Consider the following 21,890-nt stretch of genomic DNA (forward strand, 5'->3'; position numbering starts at 1 on the left):
CACAGGCCAGGGCAGCGCATGGAGCCCTCTGTCCCCGCTCCCTCAGGGGTCGCAGGGATGTGGTGCCGGCTGCTTCCCGGAGCAGTGTGGGGCCAGGGCAGATGGGGTGCTTGTCTTAGTCCTGCTGCACACCGCTGCCACCGCAGAGCCGCTCCAGGTAAGTAGCGCCGGACTGGAGCCTGCACCCCAAGGCCCTGCCACACCCTTACCCCCTGCCTTGAGCCCCCTGCCACACCTCACACCCCTCCTGCCCTGAGCCCCCTGCCGCACCCCACACCCCTCCTGCACTGCAATCCCCTGCCCTGAGTCCCCTCCAGTACTCCCCACTCTTCCCTGCAGCGCAACCCCCTTTCCTGAGCCCCCTCTTGCACCCCAACCCCCTGCCTTGAGTCCCCTCCAGTACTCCCCACTCTTCCCTGCAGCCCAACCCCCTTTCCTGAGCCCCCTCCAGCATCCCAACCCCCTGCCCAGCCCTATATTCATGGCCCTGCATGCAACTTCCCCACCCAGATGTAGCCAAAAAGTTTGCCCACCCCTGCTGTAGACACTGCATTTCTTACATCTGCTGTTGGCTGTCATTCTTGTCAATTTCACAGATCTCTGCTGGAGCCTTGAATTTGACAAAAAAGGCTAGTAGGCCTTGCCCCCTTACCGCTGTCAATGCCCGCCCCCCCCCCCCACAGAGCCCCAGCCCCGCTCCCAGACCCAGCTCTTGGAGGGGGGGGGGCACAGAGAAGGGGGGGAGTTTGGGGACCACTGCTTTTCAGTTTGGTTAGCTGGCTTTGAGCACCCCCACTATAACAAGTGTTCCAGCACCGTTGAGCCGGGAGCTGTGCAGGGAGGTGGGAGCCTGGGCTCTCAGCCCCCACACGGCCCCTCTGAAGTGGGTGGAACACTCCTGGTGAGGACCCGTCTCGCCCCACAGGCAGAAGAAGGGTAACGTGAACATGGAAAACGGCAGTAATTACCGTAACCCCCAGGCTCCTGCTGCTCAGCATCCCCCTGACCTACTCCCGACGCCTCCTGCTTCAAGCAGCCTCCAGCCCGCTCCGCCTCGGGTAGCCCACACCTCCCCGTCGCCCCAAGAGCTTCGCCTCTGGCTCTTCTCGCGAGATCTCGCACCGCGCCGCAGCCTGCAGACTCAGAGCCGGCGGGCTGATAACTTTCAAACCGGGGGAGCGGGCGAGCGCGAGGCTAGGCCCCAGGGGGCAGGACGGAGCCGGCACTAGCACCAGTCGCCACCGCGGGGTCTGGCTGAGGCTGCGTGGGCAGCGCGATCACAGCCTGCCGCCTCCCCCCTCCCTCCGAGGAGGCGGCGGATGCAGCAGTAGCGGCGCTAGCATCCGCCCCAGAGTGGGGTGTCTCCTCCCGCCGCAACGCGGCCGGCCGGCAGGAAGGTGCAGGAGGAGCCTCCGAGACAGGCAGCGCCCCCAGCTGCCGCACCAGCCCCGGGAAGGGAAGCGGAGCCAGGCCGAGTGGAAAGGAGCCACTTCCGCCGCCAGCCCGGCCTCGTGTCGCTTTAAAGACCCAGCCCCGAGCCGCGGCGCGGAGCGGCGATTGGCTGAGCCCGGCCCGCTCTGCCGGCTGCTCGCAGCGCGGCGCTGTCAGTGCCTCGGGGCTGGGCGAGCGCCGCTCCGCCTCCTGCTCGGGGTATCAGTGCCGTGCGTGGGGCCCTTGCTCGGGGTGTCGGGCTCGCCGCTCGCCGGCGTCAGGGTGGCTCTGGGGTTAGGTCAGGCAGCTCAGCGGGGAGCGGGCACCGCGTGTTTCCTCAGCCGGGACGCCTGGCCGGGGGCGGGGGTCGCTGGCCCCGCGCGGAGTGCCGGTGCGGAGCGCGCAGCAAGGCGGCTGTTCCTGCCCGTCTCTCCGGGGTCAGGGGCTTGTTGCGGGCGGACGAGACAGAAGAGCCGCCCCGGCAGTAGCAGCATCATCATCACCTGGCGCTGCGGCGGAGGGAGGGGAGAGGCGAGGCGAGGAGGGGCGGGCGCGGCGCGTTGCGTGGTCTGGGGCAGCCCGGCTGGTGGTTGGACGTTTAAAGCAGCGGAGCCGCCGCTCGGGTTTCAGAGACAGCCGGGGCTGTCGCTTGTTCGCTGCAGCCTGAGCCGGAGACATGGAGGGGAAACAGCCGCCGTCCGGCTCCACCCGGCAGCAGCAGGCGACAGCAGCGGCGGGAGGCGCTGAGGAATCGTCACGTTTGCCGGCTCGCGTTGGGGATGCGCCGGCCGCAGGCGCTGAGCCCGAAGCGGGGCTGTCTCCGGCGACAGCGGCCGGGGATGCTCTGTGCAGACCGCTGGGTCCGAGCCAGAGCCGCTTCCAGGTGGACCTGGTGGCAGAGGGCTCTGGCCGGGCGGCGGCGGACGAGCCCCAGAAACCTGGCGGGCAGGGCGGCGCGGCGGCGAAGGGCAGCGAGGAAGCCAAGGGCAGGTTTCGGGTGAACTTTGTGGACCCATCGGCCGGTGATGAGAGCCCGGCTGAGCACGGCGGGGGCCTGGAGGGCGGCGGTGTCAGCTTCCAGAACGGGGGCGACACGGTGCTGAGCGAGGGCAGCCTCCACTCTGGGGGCGGCGGCGGCGGCGGCGGGCATCACCACTACTACTATGATACCCACACCAACACCTACTACCTGCGCACCTTCGGCCACAACACCATGGACGCCGTGCCTAGGATAGACCACTACCGGCACACGGCCGCCGAGCTGGGCGAGAAGCTCATCCGGCCCAGCCTGGCCGAGCTGCACGATGAGCTAGACAAGGTAAGAGACTGCAGGCATCTCCATTCCTCAGCCCAGTGCTTCAGCCTGATGGTGCCCATGCTTAGAGTCGCCCCGCTTCCTTCCTCTTTCCACGTGGGGGCCAGATAACTCAGATCTGAGCTGAGCAGGGGCCGCTGGGTTGAAATAGGAGGCCTTTGCCCCCCCCCCCCGTCTGAATTTGGCCAACGGAGAAACAACCAGAAGACACCCCCCCCCCCCCCCCCCCAGGTCTGTTCCCGTTGTCCACGAGCCGGTTTGAGATAAATGTAGATTTGTATTGGGAGGAAAACGGAAACAACAATAACTTGCCACTCAGCGATATAAAGGTGTGCAGGAATTGGGGCACGGAGCAGTAGGAGCTAGTCACAGTTATACCTGTAATGATTTTATTGCAACTGAGAGGAGAATCTATGATCGGGTAGATAGGGAAAAGGTAATTACAAGTAAGAGATTCGCTCTCCCAAGTGGGAGTCATTAAATCATTCTGCTCTCCTTCCTTACACAAAAAATAGAAGAGCTCACATGAAACACTCTTTACCCCTTATTTTGAATTAAAGCCTATTTTGGAAGGGAAGGAAAAGTAAGTTTCATTATTGTAATTGAGTCTCTTCCTTGTCTATCTTCTTTGCAGGTTCCTTTAAATTCTATTGGGTACTAGATATAACAAGACTTTAAGCTTCTGCCACCTTTTGGAGTAGTCAGTATGTTGCTGGAGACATAACAGTTAAAGCTTCTGCATAGTGTATAGATATGCTTTTCTAAAAGAGATATCTAGTTCAAACAGAAGTCAAGGGAAGTTCTATGGTCTGTTCTATACTGGGTTCAGACTAAATTATAGCAATGGCTCATTCTGGCTTTATAATCTCTGAATATCTTCAGATGCTGATATCTTGCTGAATGAAACCTGCGTTTATGGACATGGGTTAGAGACTTTTTAATTTTATTACTAATTAAAGACTATTTCTGGTCTAGGTAAAACTTGGCAAATGTGAATTACTTTTTGTTAAGACTCTTTGGAGATAAAAATAAGGAAAATTGTGTGTTCTGACCTCTTTTCATCCTAGCTCTCAATGCTTTGTATTAGCAGTTGTGCTTAATAGCATTGTTTTGTCTTCAGTAACTTTTTCCCCTTTGTACTACTGATTAGTGCATACCACAAAGCTATTTCCTTTTCTCATATATTTCTAATAGAATTTCACCTAAATTAATTTAGAGCTTAGCCTGTTTTAAATTCATGATGCATTGTATTTGACACTAGCTCATATAGTCTGCATCGTTGATCTACTTCCTTCTGAATTCTAAATACTTAATTTAAAAATGCTCATTGCGTGCACTATATAACTCCTGCTAAGATTAGTAGGAGTAACACACATTGTGAACAGATTATACAGTATAATTCTCAAGTCATAACTTCATAAAAAATAGATAGTCAAACATTTGACCCAAGGCAGTGGAAAGAGGCAACTGCTGTGTTTCATGCAGTTCAGAGCAGGTTTGTTGAGTCCTGTTAAAACCTTGAATCTAGAGCCACTTAAATAGACCGCTGTATCACCAAAAGTGCTGAAGTTTCCACGTGTCCAATGTAAATGCTAACACACTTCTTTGAAATGTGATGTTTTTCTATGTGTGTTTTCTATCTTATCGGTAACAATTAAATATTACTGTTGTTGCTATCATCTTTCTTGTCTTATCTCATTCATATTTCTCTCCCTTAGAATCCTGTTTATAAATTAATGTGGAACATGAGTGGCCATTTACCATTATTTTGGTTTCTTTCATGTATACAACATATAGAGTTTGTGCGTGTAGTATCTGGCATTAATCCAACATGTGGGGTGGGGAAAAAAATCTTTCTTGGGGGGATGGGAAGAGGGATAGTGCTTAAATATTCTTTCCATCACAATCCAACGTAATTTAAACCATAAGATTTAGAATTTGAACCTCAGAGGTTCGACAGGATTTCACGGCTTTGATTACAGCATAGCAATTGAAGAAGCAATCTAATTCTAAGCCTATGACTTCATGAGCTTTTCAACTTCCTTAAGCTACATTTTGGGGTGAAACTTTGCATGTTTGTTCTAAACAAGCATGATTCCTTGAACACATTTTATTAGGTAGAGTTTTACTAAGCTTCCTGAGTTATTATCTTGGTTCGGGGAGGGGGTGGGGGGCAGGGAGACAGCAGGGGTATATGTGGGGAGATAGTACTTCACAACTTAACCACTTATTATTTTGATGCTTTGCTTTTAAAAAAAAATATATCAAATTTAATAATTTTAAAACTTGTCATGGATTTGTTCCTTGGTGTAGACAAGTGTCTGTGTAAAAAAAAAAAAAAAAAAAAAAAAAAAATACTTGATACTTTTTCAAACACACAACTTGTTGTTTCTGTAAGTGTAATATGCGTTTTCCTCTAATTTTTGAACAATCTGGTATTACAAATGTATGAAAAGATAATTGTTATAATTGGAACGCTGCACATTGAATAATATTTAGCTCTTCAGTGTGCTTCACCTTCAAAGCACCTAATAGATAGTAGCAAGTAAATGCCCTCAACTCTCCCATCAGGTAGAGAAGTATCCTTAGTTTTAGAGATACGAAAAGTGAAATGGTGAGGGTAAGTCTGACAGATGTAGTTTGTCTGATAAAGGAACTTGGGCATTCTAAATACATGTGTATGTTATATATAATTGCATCTAATGCCTCTGTCTTTACCTCTCTTGAAGCATGTAGTTGTGGTATTTCTATTATATATGCATCTGGAGGTCACACAATGCTGCCATTTCTTAAAACATTGGGGTGTCGAGTTTAGAAACAGATGGCACAACATGGCCTTGTCAATTTCACCTGTTTTTTTTTTTTAAACCCTATGAAAATAAACAACCTCCCTCTCCTCTTCTTCCCCCCCCCCCCCAACTTCAGGTGCTTCTAACTTCCAGTCATGGGTTTAGACCACTAGACTATGCCTTTATTACATCTGCACACTTGAACATGATGCAATCAGTGAAGGATATTCTCCAGCTTTTTTGTAATACAAAAGTTATATTAATCTAATACAGTTAAAAATTATAACTTGTGATTCTCACAATAACTGTAACTATCTTCATATACATGTGGAGATGGCAAAGACTTAGTAGTGCAGCTCACGTAAATTGTCATTGTGCCTTTTGAGTATGTCTACACTACAGCTGAGAGCAAGCCTCTTGGCTTGGGTAAACAGACTTGCACTAGTGGGGCTTAAGCTAGTGTGCTAAGTGTTGACATTGTTGCACTGGTGGAGATAGACCTAGGGGGTCAGGTGAGCCAAGTTTCAGTGGCTAGCCTGAGTTTCTGCCTGTGCATCAGTGTCCACACTGCTGTTTTTAGTGTGCAGGTTTGAACCATAATAGCACAAGTCTGTCTACTGCGCTGGTAGTCTTGCTGCCAGCTACAGTGTAGACATACTCATTGAGGCCAGTATTGGTGTGTTACTTCTAAGTGAAAGATAAGGGGGAAAACAGTCTTGTCTTATCTTATTTTAGTTTACTGTATTTTACAATACTTTGTATCATTTTCATTCTTTCCTTTTTTGCTTGTGTGGTTCTGGTATAGCTCACTCGGTGGGTGGAGGAAGACACATTTTAGAAGTCCTTTTTTGTGTTTTTTATAATTTGTGTGACTGGGGGAGGGGGAAAAGATGTAGTACTTGAAACTATTTGTTGTATAAAATTCATATGTTTATTTGAACAGTTGCACTGGTTTGGCATCTGGATGATACTTGAGTTGATCAGCCTAACTTTCTACTAATGGAAACAGAGGCTCGGATATAATTTTGGGTGTTTGAAGCTGTTTCCAGCTCTTATCAGTGGGGGAGTGAGCACTAGGAATTAGTAAATTCAAATGGATGAGTTGCTTTCTGTTGTATTCCACAGGGGATTTGGAGCAATCAAATTTTTGAATTGCTCTGCTCCAGCTCCAGGCATAAAACCTACTGGTCCGCGCTCCAGCTCCGGGTTTCCGCTCCAAAGCCCTGGTTCAAGTCTCATATTGAAATGGACATACAGGGTGCCACATGCTGATTTTGTCAGGCTTTTGTGCTCAGATAGAGACCAGTCAGAGGGTGGGTGAGAGAGCCAAGCTCAACTTTGGGTGGATCAGTCTGTCCTTTGCTGATCTGATTAGTGACTTGATCCTTTAAAACAGTTTCTTCCCCTTGAGTTACTATAGGGTGTTAGGTAGAGGGACAGGCATGAGATCCCAGAAGTCATTTCTCCTATCACTAAAATGCTGCTTAGCATAAGTGCCGGTCCCTGTTGAACAGAGGTCTAGAATTGAAATGAGGGGTTATTTGGGGGTGGGACAGGAAGAGTGAGAAGAAAACTGCAGAGAAGTTCTGTTCTGTGGAGCTATTTGATGTTGTCTGACTTTCGCTGTGGTTTTCTTTAAAACCATGTAAGAGCCGGTTCTGTTACATATATGCCACTGGGAGAATGGGGGAGGGGGAGAGGGACGGAAATTTGGTCTTGAAGAACATGAGGTGAGAGATGTTCTAAATTCTAAGCTGAAGACTTCATCATGCTTATAATACAGTTCTTGGTTACCGCTCATCCAGGACTTGAACATCTCCAGTTAAAGGTACTCAAAACTAGACAGTATTGCAGGTGATGGATTACCATGACTGTACATAAATATATTTATAACTTCACCTGTGGTATGTATATATTCCATTGGCTCAGCTTTGCCACTGTAGCACCATAATGTAGATGCTTTCTACATCGATGGAAGGGGTTTTTCCATCCCTGTAGTTAAACTAACTCTCTGAAAGGTGGTAATTAGGTTGACAAAAGAATCCTTCCATCGACCTAGCCACGTCTCACTGGGGGTTAGGTCAACCTAACTCCGGTACTTACGGTGTGAAATTTTTCCGCAGTCTGAGCAATGTAGCTATATTAATCTAACTTTTAAATGTAGATGAAGCAGTAGTGTAACATCCTAATATTTAAAACTTTATAAACTTTATGAGAAAGAACTTAGTTTTTAATGCAACACATGAAGTACTCCAACTCCTTAGTGCCCCTTGTTTGACCCTTAAGGGCAGTAGTAACTGGGTAGCTTCTGAGCCAAGCCTTCTCCTGATAGCTGTTCTCTACTTTCTAGCAAGTATAAATGCTGCTCTCTGAACATTTTATTCTGTTCTTTTGGCAAAGGGGCAAAGCTCTAAGGGGAAAGAAGAAGTTAAAGATGATCAACAGGATAGTAAAGTTATGCCTATAATGAAAATAGTGTGGGGAGAAGACAAAGGAAACACCTACAAACTCAGAGGGGCAGTCGGGTGGATAAGTGGGTATCTGGCATTGTGACAGTATTAGGGAAGCAGAATGACAGTAAATAACCTTCCCCTCTTTAGAGGTACTGGGCCAGATTCACCAGCTTGGCCAAATTATTTTTGGTACAGATTTTGAGGTGGAGCCAAAGTGACTTCCAGCCACATTCACATTCACCTGGAGCTGTCAGGTGCCAGCCTGGTTTCTAGTGTACACTAGAACAGCCTGGTGGTTGCCCGTATACCGAAGGGGTCATTTTGACAATGGGATCAGCCAGATTCAGGGGCCTCTGACTGTGGTGCCTCTTCCCCAGCCATATCTCTCTGTTGGGGACTATGGCAATAGCCACTACAGCAGCTCTATTCCACCTGAGGATTGCCTTATGCAGGGGGGAATCCTTGGGTGGCTGGATCTGCCAGTGTTAGGGCTGCTGTTCATTATTGCTTCTCAGCCCTAGTCTACACTACAAACCTATGTTGGTATAACTATGTCAGTCAGGGATATGGAAAATCCACCCCCTCGAGTGATGCAGTTATACTGACCAAACTCCTGGTGTAGACAACGCTATATCGATGGGAGGGCTTCTCCCGTCAACATAGCTACTGCCTCTCAGGGAAATGGAGTACCTACACCGATGGGAGAAGCTCTTAGTGTCACCAGTAAATGCTACAGCAGCACAAATATACTGGTGCAGCTGCATCACTGTAAGAGTAGCATGCCATGAGAATCAGGGCCATTGTCTCTGTAAGATTCTCACTTCTGCATGGTAAGCATGAGGGATATCTCAAAAGAAAAATTACCTTGAAACTGGATCCTCTCCTGGAAGTCAAAGCCAACAATGCTCTAAATGCACTGAGAGGACCATGTAGCTATACTTTAGAGACGTTTGTGTGGAAACATCTTTGAAACAATCCAAAGGGGCAGTTTTGCGTCAACTCATTGAGCCTTAACAATGCCTAGTTTCAGGCCAGCCGGATCGTTGCACTGTGATGTACAATTAGACATCTGTTTAGAAATGGTCCTCTTAGGAATATCAATGGGATGGGTGTGGAAAGAATTCTGACAAGACTGTAGGGTTATCAGGGCTTAACTGGTATATAACACTACAGCATACAGGCAACTCTTTCATGCTCTTTTCTTGTTCTCCACAATCTAACTCTTTAACAAAAGGTCTCTGCTGTTATGGTCACTGAGTTCCACTCGGGTCACATTTGAGGCTAATGGATGAAGTCACATCTGCCTGTATTTGCAGAACCTGAAACAATAGTTCTAAGGGGTCCAAATTATCCCGTTCATCTCATAGGTGCTAACGTGGATGCCTCTCATAATACGTTAAATATCAACATTGTTTACTTCTTGCTCATCAGAGCATGTAACAAATGAGGGAAGTTCATGGTATGAAGATCTGCACAATACACTATGACAGCATTTTTTGGCACCACTGGTTGTTAGGCTTGAGAGAGTACTTCCCCTTTTTTTTCCAACCCTACTCAAGAAGGAGCCTAACACGCTATGGCTACACCGCAGTTAAACTCCCATGGCTGGCCCAAGTTAGCTGACACGGGCTAACCCCCATGTGTTTAATTGTGGCATAGACCTATCCACAGGGTCAAATAGGGCATCTAAGCTCCCTCAAAGGGAAGTGAAGCTGAAGAAGCTCGGTGGATCATATGATACCTCGAGGAAGTCCACTCGATAAAGGCCATGTATGTATTTGGACTCCAGTGAAGGGAACCTGAGACAGGAGAACATGCATTTTGGATATCCACTTGAACTTCTATGAGTGATGTCTCACATTGATAAACTTACTTTGTTGGCAAAGCATGGAAGAAGTACCACTTTTTTGTTTTAAAACACCGAGTTAATGTGTATTTCCAACACTGCCTCTGGAGAGGCATTTTGGATGAGTCTGCAGCATTTCCTTATATAATCTGGCATAAAATAAATTGGTAAATAGCTCAAATTGAGAGAAACTAAGAACCTAAAGTTTCTGCCACCAGAAAACTGACCTTCATAGAAGAAACCTGAGTTTTCAGGTACTGAATGGATCAATCTAAACTTTCATCAACTTTGTCAGGATCATGTTAATAATTGGATGGCATAGGGGGTTTTATTAAAAACAACAAAAGTGTCAATCCCTGTATTAATTTGATGACCGGGATTGCTAAGGTGTTGGTCTATCTCTGGTTAGTCTGTAATAGCTGTCAAACTAGGATGCAGTTAGACTTTCAGTTGGGATTGCAGGTAGAGAGCCAGCAGTCTTTGTGAGCCAAGTAGAGCAGTTGTTCTCAACCAGGAGCCTGGGGGCTGTGAGCAGGTTTCAGGGGGTCTGGCAAGCAGGGCTGGCATTAGACTTGCTGGGTCCTAGAGCAGAAAGCCAAAGCCCCATCACATGGGGCTGAAGCCCAGGGCTTTGAGCCCTGCCACGAGGGCTGAAGCTGAAGCCTATGCAACTTAGCTTCACGGGGCTCCTTGTGTCATGGGGCCCTGGGCAATTGCCCTGCTTGCTACCTCCCTAATGCTTGCCCTGGCTTTTATATGCAGAAAAACAATTGTTGTGGCACAGGTGGGCCATGAAGTTTTTATAGCATGTTGGGGGAGGGGAGGGTGTTCAGAAAGAAAAAGGTTGAGAACCCCTGAAGTAGAAGGAGTCCCCTTGGGCCTGATTGTACCTCCCTGCAAACCTTCTCTCTTTGGAGTTACAGGTTCGTATGGAAGATGACCTTGAAAATGGTAGGCTTGGAGTTGGCGGGTAACATTTTCAAAAGTGCCTAAATGCCATTGAAAGTCAGTGGGAGGATTTAGGCTTCTAAGTTATTTAAACTTTTAACTTTTGAAAATGTTACCCTTTATGCTTAATGATCTCTACCTTGTGACGGAGAGGCTGGGCTAATACCCTGGTTGAGAGATCTGAGTCCAAATTCTCAGGTTGATGGGACTGCCTTTAGCTATCTGTAACAGTTTAAAATCTGTCTGGGCCGGTCGGTATATGGTCACTGAGTGTTTTTTCTATTGAGAATTGCAGAATCTATTCTGTGAGTTGGGCTGGTGGAAAGGAAATATATAGGTGAAGACATTCTTTGCTAATGTGGTCTCCTTCATGCCATGAGACGATTGGCAGCTTGTAGCAGTGGGTAGTAAAGAAACTCATCTCTGGTGTCCCTGACTAGTCAAAGCTGTGCTGACTCTCTCTTATCTAAGGACCACCAGTAAGAATCGGTAATATAAATTGCATGATGACGATCTTCTCTGCCATGTATGTGGCAGCTTGGAAAATCTTATAGAATAAAGCTCTTTCCTGTGCTGCAGGGCTGCCAGCAGGTGCGACTTGGTGTCTCTCTGTTTTGTTTACTTGAACCAGGACCACCTTGTGTAATACTAGGTCTCTAAAGGTTCTTAGACTGCTTGCATTTTCAGGACATCTGATGTGCAACTACTGTTTCTGGATAGACCATGTTCTCAGTGTGTGGCGTTCTGTATTCATAGTTCCTCTCATGGTGGACAAATCTGTCATCACTACAGTCTGGATGAGAGGTGTCTTAGTAATGGATTTCAAATTAAATATTGCCTCTTGTCTCCTACCATGCTAAAGAGGCTTAGAGTCTGTTAGCCAGGTGTGCTGTGAAAGTCCTTGTATTGTTTTCTTCCATTAGGACCTCAAAGTCCACTTGAAAACCTTTTAATAGTGATCTGCCATGGAAACTACTTGGGAGGCTTTGTATTCCAATAATTAAGGCTACGATTTAGTCATGAGTATTTTTAATAAAATCCCATGACCTGACCATGACTTGTACTATAAAAATCCCTGACTAAATTTTAGCTGGGGGGCCGCTGCTCTGTGAGGTCCCTGGAGGGAGCTGTTGCTGGGAGAGGCGCTGCGGGGGGGCGGGGATGTGCCCTGGGGCCAGCGGCACCAGCTGCCGGGGGCTGCTGAGCAGCGGCTGATCCTAAGCAGCGGTCCTGGAGGCAGCCGGCAGTCCCCAAGTCCAGCCGTACCGGCTGCTGCTCGGGCGGTATCCAGGACCACCTGCCTGGGGCCACCTGAGCAGCCACTGGTGCGGCTGACCCCATGACAGCTCCAGCAGCCACCAGTGTGGCTGTCCCTGGAGCCACCTGATCAGCTGGCCCCAGAGCCAGCCACACTGGCCGCTGCAGAAGTTATGGTGGTTGCAGAAAGTCACGGAATCCATGACTTCCTCAGCTTCTGTGACAGACACAGAGCCCTACCAATAACTACCAGAATCCCAGCAGTCAGTCTTGAATTCTAACAACTCTGGCACCCCAGTGGTGACAGATTGATGTTTCAGCACTCACCAGAGTGTTATCTCTAATCCCTCAATTGTCCAAGTATCTACACAGGATAGGAGTGCATTTAATAAAAAAAATGCAGAGCTTATGCCACCACAAAAGGCAAGACATAACTGGCAGTGCTGTTCTCGCTACAGCAAATCCTGCTGTTGTTTAGGAAGTATCTCTATATGCTTGTAAGCATCTTCAAAGTCCAGAGGATGCACAGTCATTCTCTTATATCCAGAAGAGGAGTGATGGTTCTTGGGGTAATGACCTTGAACTTTTTTGACTAGATATTGATGCAGTTTCCTGATCTCTGTGTGTCAGGAAATATCTAGAGTAAACCCCCTTTCGTCTTTCACCTGTGACACTGCCTTGATTGCTCTTTGCCAGGCCAGATTGGATTTCCCTGCAGCAATTCTTCCTGGCATTGATAAACAAAAAAACATTGTGGTGTGTTTTTGGGGGGAGAGGGGAGTGAAATGCATGCAGTCAGGATGGCTTTCTGAAACCTAATGTCTGTGTGTCCGAGTTGAGCAGGGACAATCAGGACTAAAAGGCTTCCAGTCTGCTTCTGAGAATAAAGTCCAGGTAATGGTGTTGACTAAAGGCGTAGAAGCCCTCTACACCAATATTCCACACAAAGATGGACTACAAGCTATCAGGAACAGTATCCCCAGTAATGTCACAGCTAACCTGGTGGCTGAACTTTGACTTTGTCCTCACCCACAACTATTTCACATTTGGGGACAATATATATCTTCAAGTCAGCGGCACTGCTATGGGTACCCGCATGGTCCCACAGTATGCCAACATTTTTATGGCTGACTTAGAACAGTGCTTCCTTAGCTCTTGTCCCCTAACGCCCCTACTCTGCTTGCGCTACATTGATGACATCTTCATCATCTGGACCCATGGAAAAGAAGCCCATGAGGAATTCCACCATGATTTCAATAATTTCCATCCCACCATCAACCTCAGCCTAGATCAGTCCACACAAGCGGTCCATTTCCTGGACACTACTGTGCTAATAAGCGATGGTCACATAAATACCACCCTATACCGGAAACCTACTGACCACTACATTTACCTACATGCTTCCAGCTTCCATCCAGGACACACCACACGATCCATTGTCTACAGCCAAGCTCTAAGATATAACTGCATTTGCTCCAATCCCTCAGATAGAGACAAGCACCTACAAGATCTCTATCAAGCATTCTTAAAACTACAATACCCACCTGCTGAAGTGAAAAAAACAGATTGACAGAGCCAGACGAGTACCCAGAAGTCACCTCCTACAAGACAGGCCCAACAAAGAAAATAACAGAACACCACTAGCTGTCACCTTCAGCCCCCAACTAAAACCTCTCCAGCGCATCATCAGAGATCTACAACCTATCCTGAAAGATGATCCTTTACTCTCACAGATCTTGGGAGACAGACCTGTCCTCGCTTACAGACAACCCCCCAACCTAAAGCAAATACTCACCAGCAACCACACATCGTTGAACAAAAACGCTGACCCAGAAACCTATCCCTGTAACAAAGCCCAATGCCAACTCTGTCCACATATCTAGTCAAGTGACATCATCGTAGGACCTAATCACATCAGCCATACCATGAGGAGCTCGTTCACCTGCACATCTACCAATGTGATATATGCCATCATGTGCCAGCAATGCCCCTCTGCCATGTACATTGGCCAAACTGGACAGTCTCTACACAAAAGAATTAATGGACACAAATCTGACATCAGGAATCATAATACTCAAAAAACAGTGGGAGAACACTTTAACCTGTCTGGCCATTCAATGACAGACCTGCGGGTGGCTATCTTACAACAGAAAAACTCCAACGAGAGACTGCTGAGCTGGAATTGATATGCAAACTAGACGCAATCAACTCAGGATTGAATAAGGACTGGGAATGGCTGAGCCATTACAAACATTGAATCTATCTCCCCTTGTAAGTATTCTCACACTTCTTATCAAACTGTCTGTACTGGGTTAGCTTGATTATCACTTCAAAAAAATTTTTTTCTCTTACTTAATTGGCCTCTCAGAGTTGGTAAGACAACTCCCACCTGTTCATGCTGTCTGTATGTGTGTATATATATCTCCTCAATATATGTTCCACTCTATATGCATCCGAAGAAGTGGGCTGTGGTCCACGAAAGCTTATGCTCTAATAAATTTGTTAGTCTCTAAGGTGCCACAAGTACTCCTGTTCTTTTTGCGGATACAGACTAACACGGCTGCTACTCTGAAACTAAAGGCTCAGTAAACCCTGGAAGCCAGTTGATGCAAAACCTATCTTATCCTACTCTGGAAGGAAGGACCCCTGGGGTGAGATGCAGGCCATAGAAAATGCAATGCTATGTTTCTTCCTTTTGTAAAACCACTCTACATGCTCCCCAAACAGCCTTTTTCTGATCTAAGGTGGCTACCCAGTTTCTCTGGAACTTTTCTAGGGACCCAGGTGCTTGCAGACTGGTGAGGGTGTGTCCATTGTCACCATATATAGTATCCAATATTGCCCATTCCTCAAGATGAGCCAGGTGTGCCTTTGAGGATGAGAGAATTGACTAGGATAGCGGTTTTCATACAAAGCTCAACCTGACTTTTGGTCATGTAGCCTTTATTTCTCTCCCCTTTGTCTGCCTTCAGGACGGAGGCAGCTGTGGGAGAAGTCAATCACACGTTCTCACCACCTGATTCAAAATGGGTGTAAGGGCACAATTCATATTTCATAGGGATTTCTGGGTCCCTCATTTATGGCCCTTATAGATTACTATGTTGGCTTCAACAATTATCTAGGGCAACTTTGGTAAGAATTTGGGGAGAGATTTGGTGGAGAATGAGGTCCTCCCTTTTAAAGTCAAGGTCTCTGTTCCCCTATAGGCAGGGATGTATTTAACATCAGGATCCTCTGATTCATCTAAGTCCAGATAGGGTGAGTTACTATCTTCAACCTGTCCCTATTCAAGGGGGAGCCTTGAAAGTGGTTTGTGAAGCATCAGTATAAGAGGGACAGGCATGTTGGGGTTGAGGCCGGAGTTTTTTATGCTGAATTCTTCCCCCCTCTCTCCCCCAACTGTGAACATCAATGGAGGCAAAAAAGCATTCCAACTGCATGGAGAGATCCTAACTCTCCACTGGAACATCCAGTGAGACCTAAATTGTTGTTCTCTGTTGCACTTCAAGCTTGAGAATGCAGGAGGGTAAAATTAGAATTCCTTGATGTAAACTGGTTGTTTGATCTAGGAGGGGTGGTTTGCCTTGATTTAGGTGAGCCTCTTGTAAGAAGGCTGTGCTTCATTCAGTAAACTGAAATTTCCTACCACAGACTCGAAGTGTCTAAGCAGATTCATAACGGAGCCCTTGAACTCAGTGTTGTTAGTGCTGGGCATTTCAGTGGGTCAGTTAGACAATTGGGCTTATGGGGACATGGAAGGGAGGTCTGTGCTGATGTGGGCTTGACTAGAACCGAGTCCTGATGCGTCAGTTTCAAAGCTTTGACCTTCAAAGCTTTTCAGCCTGGCTGTATGCTGACTTAAAAAAATCTCCCTTGGGTGCCTCAAGCAGGGCTTGGAGGTTTTGCTGATCTTTCTCTAGTGCATTGGGTAATGCTTGTCAGGGGCAACAAATATGCATAATGTGGTCAAGTGAGGTAGACATGCAACAATCAGAGTAGTCTGATTTCAACACTTTGTTGCACTGATAAGGTTTGAAGCTTCTAAGCAGTCTTCCTTCCTTTTTTAATGCTACACTGTACTTGCGAAAGAAGAGAAGTTATTCATATACTGAACCATCCAGGAATTTGTGTGCCAAATGCTTTGATAGTTACTGAGCTGAAATAGGTGCTGAACCAAATAGCATACCTGATACTGGTGTACAGAGAACAGGTCAGGCTTTAATTAGGAGTAAGGGGAGTATATAGCAGTATTGTATTTCACCACCTTTTTTGAGCTGCCACCTTGTTCTCTCAGATCTAAGCTTTCATAGGGAAAAGTGTTTTGTGACTGTGGCTGTGAAAATTTACTCAGTTCCTGTTTTGAAGACTAAATAATGCAGTGATATCTGTCTGAGCCTGAAACAGCACTGAGAGGTCTGTTCTTGTATTCATCTTGACTCTGATGCCCAGTGATCTGTTCCCTTCATGCTTTGATCAGCAGTGAAACAGCTGATGCGAAGGATCATATCATGAAGATCAGCGTAATTTACTGTGAGGGGGACACTTGGAAGAGGATCACTTCCCCACCCCCTCCCACCCCCCTCCAGTCCTGAAGGAGCGCAGTCTAAGAAGCCAAGTAGGGCATTTGAGGCCCCCTGACGGGGAACTGAACTCAGCGGAGCATGGGTGATTGTAGTTTGAACGCTTGCACAATCTACTGTGAGTGGCAGCTCACTACTCCCATGCTTCTGCCCTGAACTTGACCTCTGGGATGGGACTGATTGTTGAAATGTCCAAAACAAAATACATCTCATGAGGCATTAGGAAAATGCCAAAAAGAAAACCCAAAACAAAACCACAACCTGGTGGGAGGGGAGGGGAAACACCCTGAAACAAAAACAAGAAGTTAGGTGGAAAACAACAAAAATGTTTCTGTGTTGTGTATTGAGGGGCAAAATAGGTGTCAAAACACCACAGATATGCACTCAAAAGCTTTGGCCTCTGTTTAGTATAGCTGTTTGAGACTTGACTAGAAGGGAAGATAAACGATGGTTTAAAAAATAACCAGTTCCCCTGGGACTCTGACAAGTTAGAGCAATGGCTGAAGAAGCAAAGTCTCTAGTGAGAGCTCCTCTGCTGACTGTGATAAAGAAGAAATGTTCAGAGGGCATGGGAAGTGATTGGGTTTTGATCATACTCTACCACTGCACTCAAGAATCACATTCTAGAGTTTAGTGCATGAATGATAAACTTTCTCTAAGGCGTTAAGACCCAGGAGTAAGGAACTGGCAAAGATAGTATCTTCAGGTAAATGACATTTAATCTCACTTCCTTTTACTTTTTTGAAGGGCCACAGTCCCACCTCTGGATTCTTTCTCTGTTCAGCTGCCTCCCAGTCAGCTCCCCATTCCTTATGAAATATCTATCTCTTCTTCCCAACTCTTATTTTTTAAACATTGGGATGATCTCTTCTGGGCATTGTGCTTTTTTTAAGTGCATAGTACTTTCACAAGGGATTACAACTGGAGATATTCAGCTTCAGAATAACTTTTGATAAAGTGCACAGCATGGAGGACAGACTTCTAAGTGTGTGCCGTCTTCGCTGCTGTTTCATTCTAGATTATCACTCATTTTCTACTTGACCTTTTTATATGAGAGAACCGTTACATCCTTTTCTGTGTGGGAGAGAAACAGATGGTATCCAGACTCTGAAGGGAAAATCCTTTATTGGTTGTTGATAGGATCTGCTAATGAGCATTTAAGTGGGCACTTTTCCTTATTTAAGACTTAGGTGCCTCCTGTATTACTCTTCCTCACCATCAGCACTATCATGTTATAAGATCCAGTGTCTGAGTAGCAATTTGTCGGGATATCCCAGTAGGACGAATAGCAACTGACTTAACATTTGAGCCAACGTTCTTGAATAACTGTGGGACCACCATTTCACCAGCTTGATGAAAATTTACTAAATATCCATTCACATTTTTTCCAAGTAGTACTTCTAAAAACTGATCACTGTTTTCCTTTTAGAAATAATTAAATAAAAATGGCTACTAAGTGTAAAATATCCTGTTTCTAAAACAAGAGGATCCTCAATACTCATTTTATTAAAAATGGTATTGAGTTGTGGGCTGAAAAATATTTGCTGATTGCAGGGATGGTAGCTGGTTAATCCTTCGATTGACTTACATTTGAACTGTTAAATTTATAATTGCTCTTATCTCTCTGCCTATTTTAAAATCACTTTATTTTAGTCAAAGCAATGCTTACTTTCAGCTTAAAATAGTGTTATTCTTTTTGTCACAAAGTTAATATCTTTAAATCAGTGGAAAACGGGGTCAAAAGATGAAGTAAAAAGTCTGTTAGTGTATTTTAAATAAGTAGTTGTAGGGAGGAAATAATAGCCTAAAACCAAGATTTTGGTCCTGTGGCTGCTAAATCTCATCTCGTAGTTAATATCCTAGATGAAAGGAAATCTTTTAATGTTCATTGAGCCAAATATGAAGAACAGTGTGAGCTCTTAAAAGATCACTTTTATTTGGGTAACTTGTCCACTGTCACTGTAGACAACTCTTTGCATTTGCTTTTATCAATTAGTGGATTTTGTCTACTTCTTACTGACTGCTCAGGAGACTGAGACAATATTGTTGTAATATTGCATTACACTTCTACCTAAAATGAGGAGAAACTAATCACAATTGAGACCAGCAACATGGATTGTAATAACAACAAAGAGTCTGGTGGCACCTTAAAGACTAACAGATTTATTTGGGCATAAGCTTTCGTGAGTAAAAACCTCACTTCTTCGGATGCATAGAGTGAAAGCTACAGATGCAGGCATTATATACAGACACATGGAGAGCAGGGAGTTACTTCACAAGTGGCGAACCAGTGTTGACAAGGCCAATTCAATCAGGGTGGATGTAGTCCACTCCCAATAATAGATGAGGAGGTGTCAATTCCAGGAGAGGAAAAGCTGCTTCTGTAGTGAGCCAGCTTTTTTTTTTTTTTTTTTTTTGTAGTGAGCTTTTCCTCTCCTGGAATTGACACCTCCTCATCTATTATTGGGAGTGGACTACATCCACCCTGATTGAATTGGCCTTGTCAACACTGGTTCGCCACTTGTGAAGTAACTCCCTGCTCTCCATGTGTCTGTATATAATGCCTGCATCTGTAGCTTTCACTCTATGCATCCAAAGAAGTGAGGTTTTTACTCACGAAAGCTTATGCCCAAATAAATCTGTTAGTCTTTAAGGTGCCACCAGACTCTTTGTTGTTTTTGTAGATACAGACTAACACGGCTACCCCCTGATACTTGACAACATGGATTGTAATGTTTAGGAATGTTCCTGATGCAAGTCATTTTGGCTTAAAACCTATGCGTAAAGAACATATGTCAGGTGAAATCCTCTTAACTACAATCAGTAGTTTTGACTTTATAAAGCATTAAGTCACATGGTCAAACCATCCCAGTTTTATTTGTAGCTGTTGAGAATTGCTCTTTACCTTAATGCCTTTGGCTATTAAGAGCATTGTTTATGAAGAGGAGCTGAGATTCCTGTGAAACAATACTTTGTTTTGAAAGGATAATTTGGTACTGGGAACTCTGTAAATAATGCAGCAATCACCAGAAGCACGGTTAGGAAGTGTTGGTGGCTTTTGAATGATGTAATTTGACAGTAGGTTTTGTATTGCTTCAATTTCTCAATAAAATAAGAATTCCTAGAGGCACCGATGAGTTTTAAAACGTCTGTGTTCTTGTTAGCACTCCTAGTTTTCATAATATTGGTTCCGTCTCTGTTTTTCCCCCCCTCACCCATCCATTGATTGTTTCCATTGGTCATCAATCTCAGTGGCTACTAAAACTCTTGGGTGAAAGTTCTAGTCCTTCCACTTCTCTTTTTTTAACCAAAGAAGCCTTCTTTAGTGACACTGGAATTGTGGATTTATACAACTTCCTATTATCATTCACATTGTTTTATTTAAACTTTTACTCACAATTCCTTTCAGCATCAGGAAATTGGCCTTTTCAAAATGCCAAGTATAGAAAATACTGATTCAGACTATATTCTGTTGGCACATAAATGTAGTTAGGTTGTGATCACTGGCAATTGCTACTTTATAATTTGGTATTTAATTCATCATTCTCTATCACAATGAAGTCTAATGGAAAATTACCCTGAGTTGGGCTTACTAGCTTGTTAATTTTTTAAGAAACTCCAAGGAGTGGCAGCATGAGAACTCTAGCATATGTATGTACCCCAGGTTGAAATCCTCCATGATAATGTATGTTAGTTTTTCTTTTTAAACAGAAGTTGAAAGAGCTGTTTGTCCTGTTCTCTATTCTGATCTTGTGGACTGTATCTGACCCTAACATCAGTCTATAAACATTTCAGGTCCTGTGTGTCTGAATTGACACAATGATACCTTGAGACACCTGTGTTTGTGTATTTTGCTCTGTTTAACACCTTTCTCACTTGTTTAGCTAGAATGTCACTCAGAAGTTTGGTTTGCCTTCTACTGAAATGGAAGCCATATATAAGAGGCTCAATGTTCTATGAAACCAAAACTCTACTTTACAGTACTTGCATAACTAACAACCTACCTGCAGATTTCCTGTTTTTCTTTTGTTGATGGGACAGGAAAGATATCAAAAATCTCTTGTACTTTTGTTTTCTTCCAGCTCTTACAAAGTCCCTGAGATCTTGGAAAATCTTTCAAGTGTCACCCGAAGCAATGTCATTCATACCAAAATTTATCATAACCAGTGGAGCCTCAGCCTTCAGTATTGGTTTGTTTCACTGTGATGGTTGGGATCCTTCCCATCCATTTACGAAATAAGAATGCTTCTGGATAGTGTGTCTCTTGCTGAAGTCATGTGGGCAGTCCTTTTGGGCGTTTATTAGAAAGACTTAAACTGCTCTAAAAGCTACTGTTCATCAGGCAGTTTTGAATGTCTGAATCTACTGGACATTCTTTATATCCTACTAGCAGGAGTTTGGGCTTCTCTCCAGAGGTTCAGGATCAGTTGTCTCAAGCAGAATTAGGTTAAACTGACATTTTGGTCAAAATGAAGAAAATGGGAACAGTTGCTAAATCTGTAGGATTAGCACTCTTAGCACCAGGATTGGCAAGTGCAGAAGGAAATTGCCATACTTTGCCAGGAATGCTACTGGCAGCATTACGAGCATGCTAGGAAACTTGGGGGATAATTAATATTAAACTCAACTTTTGTTAAAGCAATACTTCTAAGTAGTTTAGAGGACATTCTCTCAAGCTTATAAATCTGCTCCATCCCTGTAAGTCTCTGTCTACATCTCTTAGAGAGTTATAACTTCTTTGCATTTCTGATTGCCTGAATGCTCAGCTAACTTTTATTTTGGAGACTCTGACCCACTTTTGGGGGGATTTGCTCTTACTGCTATTACAGTTTGATTTTTTTTAAAAACAATCCCAGACTGTTGTGTCTGCATGGAAATCTTTTGTTACTCCCAACTTTAAGATTTATACTCAACATCTAAATTAATAAAACTTGTAGAAAATACCTTTTGGGGGGGGAGGGGAGGGGCATCTCTGTAGGTATTCAGTAATGGCTGTTCACTTCCACTTAGGTCTGCAGGTTGAAGCTATGTCTGGATAGTTTATAAAAGCCTGGTCCAAAGAAGCAACAGTGACTTCGTACCTTTTGCTAGATTTTCTTCAGTTTGTTAGTCTCAGCTGTATTAAAAACATCAGTTAATGTTTGTAACACTGTACTTAATTCTATCAGGAAATCAGTTTTTCTTCACGGGGTTTGGTTCCAGAACATGGTAGAGTACAGTCTTTCTGATCAGACAGTAGTAGATAGGGTACATGTTACACTATTTAGTCTC

At 45.1% G+C, this 21,890-nt stretch overlaps 1 protein-coding gene across 1 annotated transcript in view; it reads left to right on the top strand.

Annotated features, from left to right (window-relative positions):
- Window positions 1-1,517: 1,517 nt before the first annotated feature.
- The window catches only part of SLC12A2 (solute carrier family 12 member 2), a 109,522-nt gene continuing 89,149 nt past the window's right edge, over window positions 1,518-21,890 (top strand). Inside the window, exon 1 of the mRNA XM_034774901.1 lies at window positions 1,518-2,749. Coding sequence (XP_034630792.1) covers window positions 2,108-2,749 — 642 coding nt within the window. The 5' untranslated portion in view covers window positions 1,518-2,107. The remainder of the gene's footprint in view (window positions 2,750-21,890) is intronic.

The sequence above is a fragment of the Trachemys scripta genome, chromosome 6 (genome assembly GCF_013100865.1).
Source record: "Trachemys scripta elegans isolate TJP31775 chromosome 6, CAS_Tse_1.0, whole genome shotgun sequence".
NCBI lineage: Eukaryota > Metazoa > Chordata > Testudines > Emydidae > Trachemys > Trachemys scripta.